This window comes from Bombina bombina, chromosome 1 (genome assembly GCF_027579735.1).
Source record: "Bombina bombina isolate aBomBom1 chromosome 1, aBomBom1.pri, whole genome shotgun sequence".
In the NCBI taxonomy this organism is placed as follows: Eukaryota; Metazoa; Chordata; class Amphibia; order Anura; family Bombinatoridae; genus Bombina; species Bombina bombina.
The window spans coordinates 845,757,096-845,769,732 of record NC_069499.1 but is presented as its reverse complement, the minus strand read 5'-3'; the positions used below and the strand labels follow the sequence as shown (position 1 = coordinate 845,769,732).

The 12,637-nt window shown below is 35.9% G+C and overlaps 1 protein-coding gene across 2 annotated transcripts in view; it reads left to right on the top strand.

The window, feature by feature from the left end:
- The window catches only part of WWP2 (WW domain containing E3 ubiquitin protein ligase 2), a 200,473-nt gene extending 190,803 nt beyond the window's left edge, over positions 1 to 9,670 (top strand). For both annotated transcript variants that reach the window (XM_053699468.1, XM_053699467.1), the window contains one exon: positions 8,091 to 9,670. In XM_053699468.1, the coding sequence (XP_053555443.1) occupies positions 8,091 to 8,190 (100 nt within the window). In that variant the 3' untranslated portion in view covers positions 8,191 to 9,670. The remainder of the gene's footprint in view (positions 1 to 8,090) is intronic.
- Positions 9,671 to 12,637: the final 2,967 nt, after the last annotated feature.

Here is a 12,637-nt window from a genome sequence, read left to right as displayed (position 1 = left end):
AGCTAGTGACATATGGCATATAATGCCCAAGATGTGGAAATCCACAAGTCACTAGAGAGGGAGGGATAAAATAACAACAGCTAAATCCGCTGAGAAATTAAATCCAAAAAAATAATTGTTTTCTTTAAAAATGTCAAAAAAACTCAAATCAAACGCATTAGAATCAAACTGAGACAACTGCCTGAAGAAACTTTCTACCAAAGGCTGCTTCCGAAGAAGCAAACACATCAAAATGGTAAAATTTAGTAAAAGTATGCAAAGAAGACCAAGGTGCTGCTTTGCAAATTTGATCAACTGAAGTTTCATTCTTGAAAGCCCAAGAAGTGGCAACTGATCTAGTAGAATGAGCTGTAATTCTCTGAGGCGGAGACTGCCCCACCTCCAAATAAGCTTTGTGAATCAAAAGTTTCAACCAAGATGCCAGAGAACTAGCAGAGACTTTCTGACCTTTCCTGGAGCCAGAAAAAATAACAAATAGACTAGAAGTCTTTCTGAAATCTTTAGTAGCCTCAACATATTTCAAAGCTCTTACCACATCCAAAGAATGTAAAGACCTTTCAAGAATATTTTTAGGATTAGGACACAAGGAAGGAACATAATTTCTCTATTAATGATGTTAGAATTCACAACTTTAGGCAAAAATGTTAATGAAGTCCGCAAAACAGCTTTATCTTGATGGAAAATCAGATGAGACTCACAAGAGAGAGCAGACAATTCAGAAACTCTTCTAGCAGAAGAGAAAGCCAAAATAAATAACACTTTCCAAGAAAATAATATAATATCCAGAGAATGCATAGGCTCAAAAGGAGGAGCCTGTAAAATCTTCAAAACCAAATTAAGACTCCAAGGAGGAGAAATAGATTTAATTTAATAACAGGTTTGATACAAACCAAAGCCTGAACAAAACAGTGAATATCAGGAAGTTTAGCAATCTTTCTATGAAATAAGAGAGAGCAGAAATTTGTCCTTTCAAAGTATTTGCAGACTAACCCTTCTCTAAACCATTCTGAAGAAACTGTAAAATCCTAAAAAAAAATGCCAAGAATAATTATGAGTGGAACACCATGAAATATAGGTTTTCCAAAGCCGATTATACATTTTCCTTGAAACAGACTTACAAGCCTTTATCAGAGTGCTAATAACTGAGTCAGAGAAACCTCTATGACTAAGTACTAAGCGTTCAATTTCCATTCCTTCAAATGTAGAGATTTGAGATCCTGATGGAAAAAAAACGGCCCTTGAGACAGAAGGTCTTCAGTGGCCAAGGCTAGCAACTGGACATCTGGACAAGATCCGCATACTAAAACCTGTGAGGCCATGCTGGTGCTATCAGAAACACATGAGATTGTTCCATTATGATCTTGGAGATCACCCTTGGAAGAAGAACCAGAGGCGGAAAAATATGAGCAGGTTGGTAAAACCAAGGAACTGCTAAGGCATCCGCTATTTCCGCTTCAGAATCCCTGGACCTGGAAAGGTATCTGGGAAGCTTCTTGTTTAGACGAGAGGCCATCAGATCTATTTCTGTACAAGATGAAAAACACATCTGGATGGAGAGACCACTCCCCTGGATGTAAAGTCTGACGGCTGATATAATCCACTTTCCAATTGTTTACACCTAGGAAATGAATTGCAGATATTTGAGTTGGATTCTGCCCAAAAAAGTATCCAAGATACTTGTCCCTCCTTGATGATTGACATATGCTACTGTTGTGATATTGTCTGTTTGAAAACTAATGTAAAGTTCTCTCTTCAATAGAGGCCATGCCTGAAGAGCCCTGAAAATAGCATGGAGTTCAAAAATATTGATTGGTAACCTCGCCTCTCGAGGTTTCCAAACCCCTTGTGCTGTCAGAGACCCCCAGACAGCTCCCCAACCTGTAAGACTTGCATTTGTTGTGATCACAGTCCAGGTATGATGAACAAATGAGACCCCTTGAACAATAAGGCGATGGTCTAACTAGAGTCAGAGAGAGTTTAGTGTTGGGATTTAAGTATATCAGTTGTGATATCTGAGTATAATCCCTGCACCATTGGTGCAACATGCAAAGCTGTAGGGGCTTCTTTTAAAAACGAGCAAAGGGGATCACGTCCGATGCTGCAGTCTTGAGACCTAAAACTTCCATGCACATAGCCACTGAAGGGAATGATAGACACTGACGGTTTATACAAGCTAAAACTAACTTCATTTGTATCTTGTCTGTCAGAGAAAGAGTCATGGACACTGAATCTATCTGGAAACCTAAAAAGGTGACCCTTGTCTGAGAAATTAAAAAAAAAAAACTCTTTAGTAAATTGATCCTCCAACCATGTTTTTAAAGAAACCACACTAGTTGTTTTGTGTGAGATTCTGTTAAATTAAAGGATTGAGCTTATTACCAAGATATCGTCCAAATAAGGAAACACCACAATACACTGCTATCTGATTACAGAACCTTTGAAAAAATTATTGGAGCTGTCGCTAGGCCAAACAGAAGAGCGTCAAATTGGTAATGCTTGTCCAGAAAAGAGAATATCAGAAAACGATAGTGGTCTGAATGAATTGGAATATGAAGATAAGCGTCCTGTAAGTCTATTGTGGACATGAATTGACCTTGCTGAACAACAGACAGAATAGTCCTTATAGTCACCATCTTGAAAGTTGGGACACTTGCAAAACGATTTCAAAATTTTAGATCCAGAATTGGTCTGAACGAATATTCTTTCTTTGGGACAATGAATAGATTTTAATAAAAACCCAAACCCCGTTCCTGCAGAGGAACTGTTACAATCACCCCTGAAAGCTCTAGGTCTGAAACACATTTCCGAAAAGTCTGAGCTTTCACAGGGTTTGTTGGAACATGAGAAAGAACAAATCTTCCCATGGGAGGTCTTATTCTGAAACATATTCAATACCCCTGAGAAACAATATTCTGAATCTACTGATTTTGAACAGAAACTGTCCAAATGTGTTGAAATAATTTCAATCTGCCCCCCACCAGTAGAACTGGTTTGAGGGTCACACCTTCATGCAGTCTTAGGGGCTGGATTTGGTTTTTTATAAGGCTTGGATTTATTCCAATTCGGAGATGGTTTCCAATTAGAGCCAGAGGCCTTAGGGGAAGGAGAGGTCTTTTGTTCTCTATTCTGACGAAAGGAAAGAAAACCATTGGGAGCTTTAAATTTACCCTTAGATTTCTTATCTTGGGGCAGAAAAACATAATTTATGTAAGAACTTACCTGATAAATTCATTTCTTTCATATTAGCAAGAGTCCATGAGCTAGTGACGTATGGGATATACATTCCTACCAGGAGGGGCAAAGTTTCCCAAACCTCAAAATGCCTATAAATACACCCCTCACCACACCCACAAATCAGTTTAACGAATAGCCAAGAAGTGGGGTGATAAGAAAAAAGTGCGAAAGCATAGAAATAAGGAATTGGAATAATTGTGCTTTATACAAAAAAATCATAACCACCACAAAAAAGGGAGGGCCTCATGGACTCTTGCTAATATGAAAGAAATGAATTTATCAGGTAAGTTCTTACATAAATTATGTTTTCTTTCATGTAATTAGCAAGAGTCCATGAGCTAGTGACGTATGGGATAATAAATACCCAAGATGTGGAACTTCCACGCAAGAGTCACTAGAGAGGGAGGGATAAAATAAAGACAGCCAATTCCGCTGAAAAAATAATCCACACCCCAAAATAAAATTTTAATCTTATAATGAAAAAAACTGAAATTATAAGCAGAAGAATCAAACTGAAACGGCTGCCTGAAGTATTTTTCTACAAAAAACTGCTTCAGAAGAAGAAAACACATCAAAATGGTAGAATTTAGTGAAAGTATGCAAAAAAGACCAAGTTGCTGCTTTGCAAATCTGATCAACCGAAGCTTCATTCCTAAACACCCAGGAAGTAGAAACTGACCTAGTAGAATGAGCTGTAATCCTTTGAGGCAGAGTTTTACCCGACTCAACATAAGCATGATGAATCAAAGACTTTAACCAAGACGCCAAAGAAATGGCGGAGGCCTTTTGACCTTTTCTGGACCCAGAAAAGATAATAAATAGACTAGAAGTCTTTCTAAAATCTTTAGTAGCTTCAACATAATATTTCAAAGCTCTTACTACATCCAAAGAATGTAAAGATCTCTCCTTTGAATTCTTAGGATTAGGACACAATGAAGGAACAACAATTTCTCTACTAATGTTGTTAGAATTCACAACTTTAGGTAAAAATTTAAATGAAGTCCGCAACACCGCCTTATCCTGATGAAAAATCAGAAAAGGAGATTCACAAGAAAGAGCAGATAACTCTGAAACTCTTCTAGCAGAAGAGATGGCCAAAAGGAACAACACTTTCCAAGAAAGTAATTTAATATCCAAAGAATGCATAGGTTCAAACGGAGGAGCTTGTAAAGCCCCCAGAACCAAATTCAAACTCCAAGGAGGAGAGATTGACTTAATGACAGGTTTTATACGAACCAAAGCCTGTACAAAACAATGAATATCAGGAAGCAACTTCCGGCGACAAGAATGACGCCGGAAATGACAAAGAAATTTTTTGCGCCAAGAATGACGCAATAAAATGAAGCATTTTCAGCCCCCGCGAGCCTAACAGCCCACAGGGAAAAAAGTCAATTTTAAGGTAAGAAAAAATGTTTTATTCATATGCATTATCCCACAATAATGAAACTGACTGTCTGAAATAAGGAATATTGATCATCCTGAATCAAGGCAAATAAATGTTTAAACACATATATTTAGAACTTTATGTAAAAGTGCCCAACCATAGCTTAGAGTGTCACAAAAAATAAGACTTACTTACCCCAGGACACTCATCTACATGTAGTAGAAAGCCAAACCAGTACTGAAACGAGAATCAGTAGAGGTAATGGTATATAAGAGTATATCGTTGATCTGAAAAGGGAGGTAAGAGATGAATCTCTACGACCGATAACAGAGAACCTATGAAATAGATCCCGTAGAAGGAGACCATTGAATTCAAATAGGCAATACTCTCTTCACATCCCTCTGACATTCACTGCACACTGAGAGGAAAACCGGGCTCCAGCCTGCTGCGAAGCGCATATCAACGTAGAATCTAGCACAAACTTACTTCACCACCTCCACGGGAGGCAAAGTTTGTAAAACTGATTTGTGGGTGTGGTGAGGGGTGTATTTATAGGCATTTTGAGGTTTGGGAAACTTTGCCCCTCCTGGTAGGAATGTATATCCCATACGTCACTAGCTCATGGACTCTTGCTAATTACATGAAAGAAAACTCCCTTTCCCCCCGGTGATAGTGAAGATCCAAATGAGAACCAAATAAATTACTACCCTGAATGATAAAGATAGTAATCTAGATTTAGACATCATATCAGCATTCCAAGATTTAAGCCATAAAGCTCTTCTAGTAAGAATAGCTAAATACATAGTTTTAATATTAATCTTAATGACATCAAATATAGCATCACAAATGAAATGATTAGCATGTTGAAGTAAAAGAACAATGCTAGATAATTCAGGCTCTGTTAACTGTTGAGCTAAACTGTCCAACCAAAAAGTTGAAGCAGCAGCAACATGCAGATCTAAGAATATAGCCAGTATGTAAATATGCTTTTCTTAGATAGGATTCAATCTTCCTATCTAAAGGATCCTTAAAGGAAGTACTATCTTTTATAGAAATAGTAGTACATTTGGAAAGAGTAGAAATAGCCCCATCAACCTTAGGGACTTTTCCCCAAAACTCTAAATTAGCCACAGGTAAAGGATATAGCTTTTTAAACTTAGTAGAAGGGTTAAAAGAAGCACCAAGTTTAGGCCATTCCTTAGTGAACATATGAGAGATAGCATCTGGAATAGGAATAACTTCAGGAGTAACCTTAGAAGTTTTAAAAACTGAATTCAAACGTTTGCTATTCTTGTTATCAAAAGGACTAGATTCCTCAATACCCAAAGTAAACAATACTTCCTTTAATAAAGAATGAATATATTCAATCTTTAAAAGAAAGGTTGATTTATCAATTTCAGTCTCTGAAGTAGGATCCTCTGAGCCAGAGAAATCCTCATCAGCAGAAGATACTTCAGTATGCTGTCTATCAATACAAACTTCATCAGATTTAAGAGAAGTTAGGAGAGACCTTTTACGTTTATTTGAATGCGAAATAGCAGTCATAGCCTTCTCTATGGCTGCAGCAATATAATCTTTTATATATACAGGAATATCATGTACATTAGACTGTGAAGGTTTAACAGTAGATGTATTTGTACTTATAGAAACATTATCAGCATGCAATAATTTTGCATAACAAGTGCCACATATTTGAGCTGAAGAAGTAAGATCAGCTAATTTACACACTTGGCTTTGCTAGAATTGTGTTGAGGCCGCTGGGTTCCTACAGTAACATCAGAGGCAGGATCAGTTTGAGACATCTTGCAAAATGTAACAAAAAAGAAAAAATATTTAAACAAAATATCCAATTTCCTCAAAATAGCAGTTTCAGGAATGGGAAAAAAAATGCTTATGATAAAATTTTTATACAAAAATAAAATCAAAAGCAAGCAACCTAGCCCTCTATGAATCAAATGATAGCAGAGAGCAAAAGAGGGAAAGCTTAATATAACAAATGTTGGCGCCAAAAAAGGCGCAAAAGCAGAAAAAAACACTTTTGGTGCCAAAGCTTAAAGGGACAGTATACACTAATTTTCATATAACTGCATGTAATAGTCACTACTATAAAGAATAAGATGCACAGATACTGGTATAAAAATCCAGTATAAAATGGTTTAAAAGCGTACTTAGAAGTTTTCAGTTTAGTTCTGCTGAAAAGGCAGTTGGAAAGCCCACTGCAAGTGGGAAATAAGACACTCCCCCCCTCCCCCTTCTTTTACATATGAAAAGACCCTTTACACAAACAGGAGCAAGCTGGAGAAGGTAGCTGACGGTATTCAAATAAAACTTTGGGGATTGGTTAGGAGTCTGAAAATCAGAGCAATGTTATTTAAAAATAAGCAAAATTATACATTTTTAAAAAAAATCTAACTTTATGGGCTTTATAAATAGATAATTTACAAAACATTTATGCAAAGAAAAAATGAGTGTATAATGGCCCTTTAACAAATAAAATGACGCGACTCGTGTCATAACAGGCGCAACTTCGCGTCAAAAAAAAAACTTGCGTCAAGAAAGTTGCAAGAAATAAGGCGACTCGCATCACGGTAGACGCGACTTTGCGCCAAAAATATTCGCAAAAATGTTGCAATAAAAAGTAACATTTTGCGTCATTGTGAGCTTAAGCCCACGAAATAAAAAAAAAAAATCAGAGTCCAAGTTAAAACTAACTGGAACCCCAGGTAAGCCTAAAAACTCCTGTAAACATAATTTCTATGCTGAAACTGTACAATATATATATATATATATATATATATATATATATATATATATATATATATATATATATATATATATATACAATATACAGTTAAAACTTTATAATATAAAGTGCCAAACATAGCTGAGAGTGTCTTCAAAATGATATATACTTACCAGAAGACACCCATCCATATAGCAAATAGCCAAACCAGTACTGAAACATATCAGCAAAGGTGATGGTAAAGGAGTATAATGTCAATCTGTAAAGGGAGGCAGCAGATGAATTCCTGCGACCGATTTACAGAGAGCCTTAGAATAGATTTCCCATAGGTGAAACATGAAATCAACAGGCAATACTCCCTTCACATCCCTCAGAGAAACACTGTACTTTGAGAGGAACTGGGCTGCAATATGCTTAGAAGCGCCTTTCACAGAAGAAAATCAAGCACGACTTGGTTCACCACCTCCACAAGGAGGCAAAGTTTGTAAAACTAAGGTATGAGTGAGGTGGGAGGTGTATTTATAGGCATTTTGAGGTTTGGGAAACTTTGCCCCCTCCTGGTAGGAATGTATATCCCATACGTCACTAGCTCATGGACTCTTGCCACTTACATGAAAGAAATATATATGTGTGTGTGTATAGATATTTATATTTACAGTTTGTTGTGCAGAAGTGCAATATACTGTATGAGACTCACCACCAGCACTCATTTAGAACTTTTTTCTCCAGCTTTAACCGTTTAGACCTACCTCCATACAAGAGCTATGAGCAGCTGAAGGAGAAACTGATGTTTGCCATTGAGGAGACAGAAGGGTTTGGTCAGGAGTGATGTGAATATGAAGAATCAGAAAACAAACTGAAGCAACCAAGAAAAAAGGAAGATGATTTCATTTCTGCTTGACCGACAAATGTCTGTGTGTGCTCCCTCAGATTCTGCCTCTGAGAGTGATGTTGACGCATCCTGTGTGAATAAAGCACAAAATATGTTGGTAATCCACAAATCAAAACACTCCTAATAACATTGTTACTTTCTGTGCGGTAGGATTATGAGATCCTTGGCATCCCCTTAAGGAAGGGGTTCATCCTGATTCAGTCTTTGTAAACCCTGACTGGTTTTGTTTTATATCAGTAATCAAATTCTGTTTTAATTGTATGTAGCCCTAATACTTTAATCATGAGCTAACCATCAAACCGTTATCTATTTATTTATTTTGTTTAACAGGGTTGAGTAGTAGACTAGAACCACTCTAAAATAATATGTAATGGATAGTTTTTCTTTAAAACAATCAGTGCACAAATCTTATTCACAGGTCATTTTCCATCACTGTAACAACCTCCAATGACATTACTTTTTAAATGGCCTTTTTGTGTGGTCTTATACTTGTGATGTGGCAATAACTTAAAGGGGGGGAAAGTGAGTTATTCCCCCCCCCCCCCGAATAGTCCAGGGCTAACTCCATCTTCAGATAAGATTTAGATTTTGCAAGTTTTCTTTTTGTTGCTTTATTATATATTTTTCTCTTTTTCATCCCGAAGTTCAGTTTCACAGCAGCTTTTTATCAAGTCAAAAAAAAAGAAAACTTGCATTTTTTTGTTTTATAAATCATATTTTGAATGAAAAACAAAAACAAATTATACTTTGCACCATTTTTATATATGTATATATATTTCACCATTAGAAAAAACAAAAGTTATAAAGGACACCTTTACAACCTGTACCTGTTATCTACTGCGAGCACATAGTTCTTTTTAAGATAATGGGTTGAAATGAACTGGTTTTACCATTTGTGAATAAAACAAGTAACTCTCAGTTATTCTTTTATGGGCCTAGCTGAAATTGTAACAGTTACCTCATAATTGAGTTTTAAAAATGCAACCTACTCAGCTGTAATGTGCAGCGAGAAATGTAGACATCTTAAATGAACAATTCATAGGTAAATATTGTTTTTAGTGATGCAGTATGGGAAATTCCAGTCATGAAAGCTAACAATTAGCTGCTCCGACTTCAGAAAACATCTTACAACACAATGTATAAAAGTGATCAACATATCTGTAACCCAAACTGATGCCGTTTGCTTCTTTTATTCACAACTGTGTGTTCATTTGTCTTGCTTTTTATTCACCTCTTATTTGTGCTCAGTGAGAACATTTGTATATAGAGTGTATATAATATATATAAATATATATATATGTAATGATTTACATTTGCAAGAGCTTTGGATCAATTTACCAGAGTTTTGTACAGCACCGATCTGCGTCCATGATGCTTTTTTTTCCTGTGCAATAAACATGCAGATAATTTGCTAAAATATGTGTCCAGTTAATGAAATACAAAGCATGTTAAGCAAATCTGTTATTTCTTAAAGGGACTTTAAAGACTCTTGCTTTTATGTAAAAATATACTTGTTGCATAGGGAGGCCAAAAAGCAATGGTTTTCTTCAAAATGCTGCGAATTGTCTGCAAAATTAGCTTTTTCGCCTTTTCTATGGATGGAGCATGAAATGAAGGCAATGGGAGACTTTTTGGTTTTGCAGTAATTCACTTAGTTTCACTCATCCTAAGTTGTAATGTTCACTTCGTATTTTAGTTAACACGTTGATTGTCCTATTTACTCATATTTTATGTAGTAGTATAAATAAACATCAGACCTAATAATTAATGAGACCCTAAAAACTGCATACATGACAGTACTAGTGTTTAATCTCAGCAAGACTTTTTTTTTTTTAATAATAATTAAATAAAAATGGATTTCTGAATTTAGATATTTTATGATGTGGACTCAAACGGTACGTTGATGCTTTTGTCCAATTAACTTATCTAAAGTTTATCAGACTTCTGTTCTGTGTGGTAAATGCTTCTCTGGTTTATTTTTAGACATCTATCAATGTTCTGTCTGTTTTCTTAAAGGGGAACCTAAACCCAAAACATTTCTTTCATGATTCAAGTAGAGAACACAATTTTAAACAACATTCCAATTTACGTCTATTATCTAATTTGCTTCATTCTTTTGATATCCTTTGTTGAAGAAATAGCAATGCACATCTGTGAGCCAATCACGTGAGGCATCTATGTGCAGCAACCAATCAGCAGTTGCGTAGCCTATCTAGATATGCTTTTCACCAAAGTATATCAAGAGATTAAAGCAAATTAGATAACAGAAGTAAATTAGAAAGTTGTTTAAGTTTCTAAATCATGAAAGAAAAAAATTGGGTTTCATGTCCCTTTAAACAAATGCATTATGCCTTTTGGTTCGGTTCCAAACGGTGCTTCACACACCAAGATGCAAAAAATCCCTCAAAGTATTGGGAACAAAAGCCATCGTCCATGAATTGCCATTTTATTTGATTCACTGTGAATAAGATATCAGCAAGACCAGTTTTTCATCTCTGCTACGGTGCTCTTATTTTGCTTTTTTCCCCATTTCGACCCTTCCCTCCTGCTCTGTTACTTCATTCGGGATTTGCTGTATCTGGTGCCAGTTGGGAGAAGCAGGAAATGCTTTCATGTAAGAGTATGTGTAGAGCTCCTGTGCAAATACACGGCCAGCTGCCTCTCACAAGGATGGCATTGACACCTCACCTTTTTATAAAAGCGCCCTTGTGTGTTATGAGACATGATGCACCGTAAGGCAGGCTCTGTAATATTTTTTGCTTTACAAATACGCTGAAGGCCCAGTATGAAAAAGGTGTGTGTCTTAATTGAGCGAATAATACATAATCAAAACTACATCTGTGTGGGTCTGTAAAATCCTCTCTATACATAAATCCTAGCCTACAATGTACTTTATCAACATAAATATATCATTAAAATGAAAGACATAATTATTGATCGATCTCAGAAAGAAATAATGTTTCTAAGAGAAAGAAAAAAAATATTTAATCCTTCAAATATTTTAAGGTTAAGGTTTCCGCCAAAAAAGGACAGGAATTGGAAAAAGTAGATTTACAAAAAGGGATTAGTTTTTCATTTAGGTATGTGGGTACAAAACTGTGAGCACATTATAAGAAAGTGAGGCTTTGCCATATATCGGTGAAACCCAGTGGTACTGCCTCTGATAGTACATTAAATTAACTGTTTTAGGGGTGACTGTTTGAGGAAGGTAAGTCAGTTACCCCCACTGTTTTATAAATGCAATTTACTTTGTGAAATCAACTGAAGCTCATATAATATAATATAAATATACACCACATTAAAAGTTAAGGTGTACTTCCCGTGTGTGTATGTATGTATATATATATATGTGTGTGTATATATATGTGTGTGTATATATATATATATGTGTGTGTGTGTATATATATATAAATGTGTGTATGTATGTATATATGTTTATATTTATGTATATATATGTGTGTGTATGTGTAATATATATATATATGGAAAAATTTAATATAAAATGCCACTACTTATAAAAGCATACTGTTTACTATTGGTAGATTACGATCTCCAATGTATGTCACTAAATAGATAAATGAGATTTTTATGCACAAGCATTTTCTTACAATATTAACAGTTGGAACAGGGCATTATGCCCCCAGAACATCATATTGAGAAGCTTTGCTTGAGTTTCTTCTTGTATTGCTATAAACATTATCTTTGAAAAGCAAGATAAAAAAGGAAATGTGTATTCATGTAAGAAGAAAATGCATTAGTACTGTAGATGGTACTATCCAATTTAGAAGATTTAAGTTCATTGTAGGAACTGTATGAATCTCACATCTCTTCAATTTTCACCTTTCTATCCCTTTAAATCTGTCAACCTTGATATGAAAAGTGCTTGGGTACATTTCACCAGAGATAAGCATGAGGTATCCTACAAACTAAATGATCTTAAAATTTTAAGACAATTTTGGCATACTTGTTGGCCCTATTCTTTTTATGTGCCATCAAAATCTATCGGCTAGATTACGAGTTCGGCGTTGGCTTTAAAAAGCAGCGTTAAGGGGTCCTAACGCTGTTTTTTAACGCCCGCTGGTATTACGAGTCAGGGAGGAAAGGGTCTACCGCTCACTTTTCTTCTGCGACTTTCCCATACTGCAAATCCCCTTACGTCAATCGCATATCCTATCTTTTTAATGGGATTTGGCTAACGCTGGTATTATAAGTCTTGGAAGAAGTGAGCGGTACAGCCTCTACCTCCAAGACTCCTACCGCATATAAAAGTCAGTAGTTAAGATTTTTATGGGCCAACGCTGGAACATAAAGCTCTTAACTACAGTGCTACAAAGTAGACTAACACCCATAAACTACCTATTAACCCCTAAACCGAGGCCCCCAA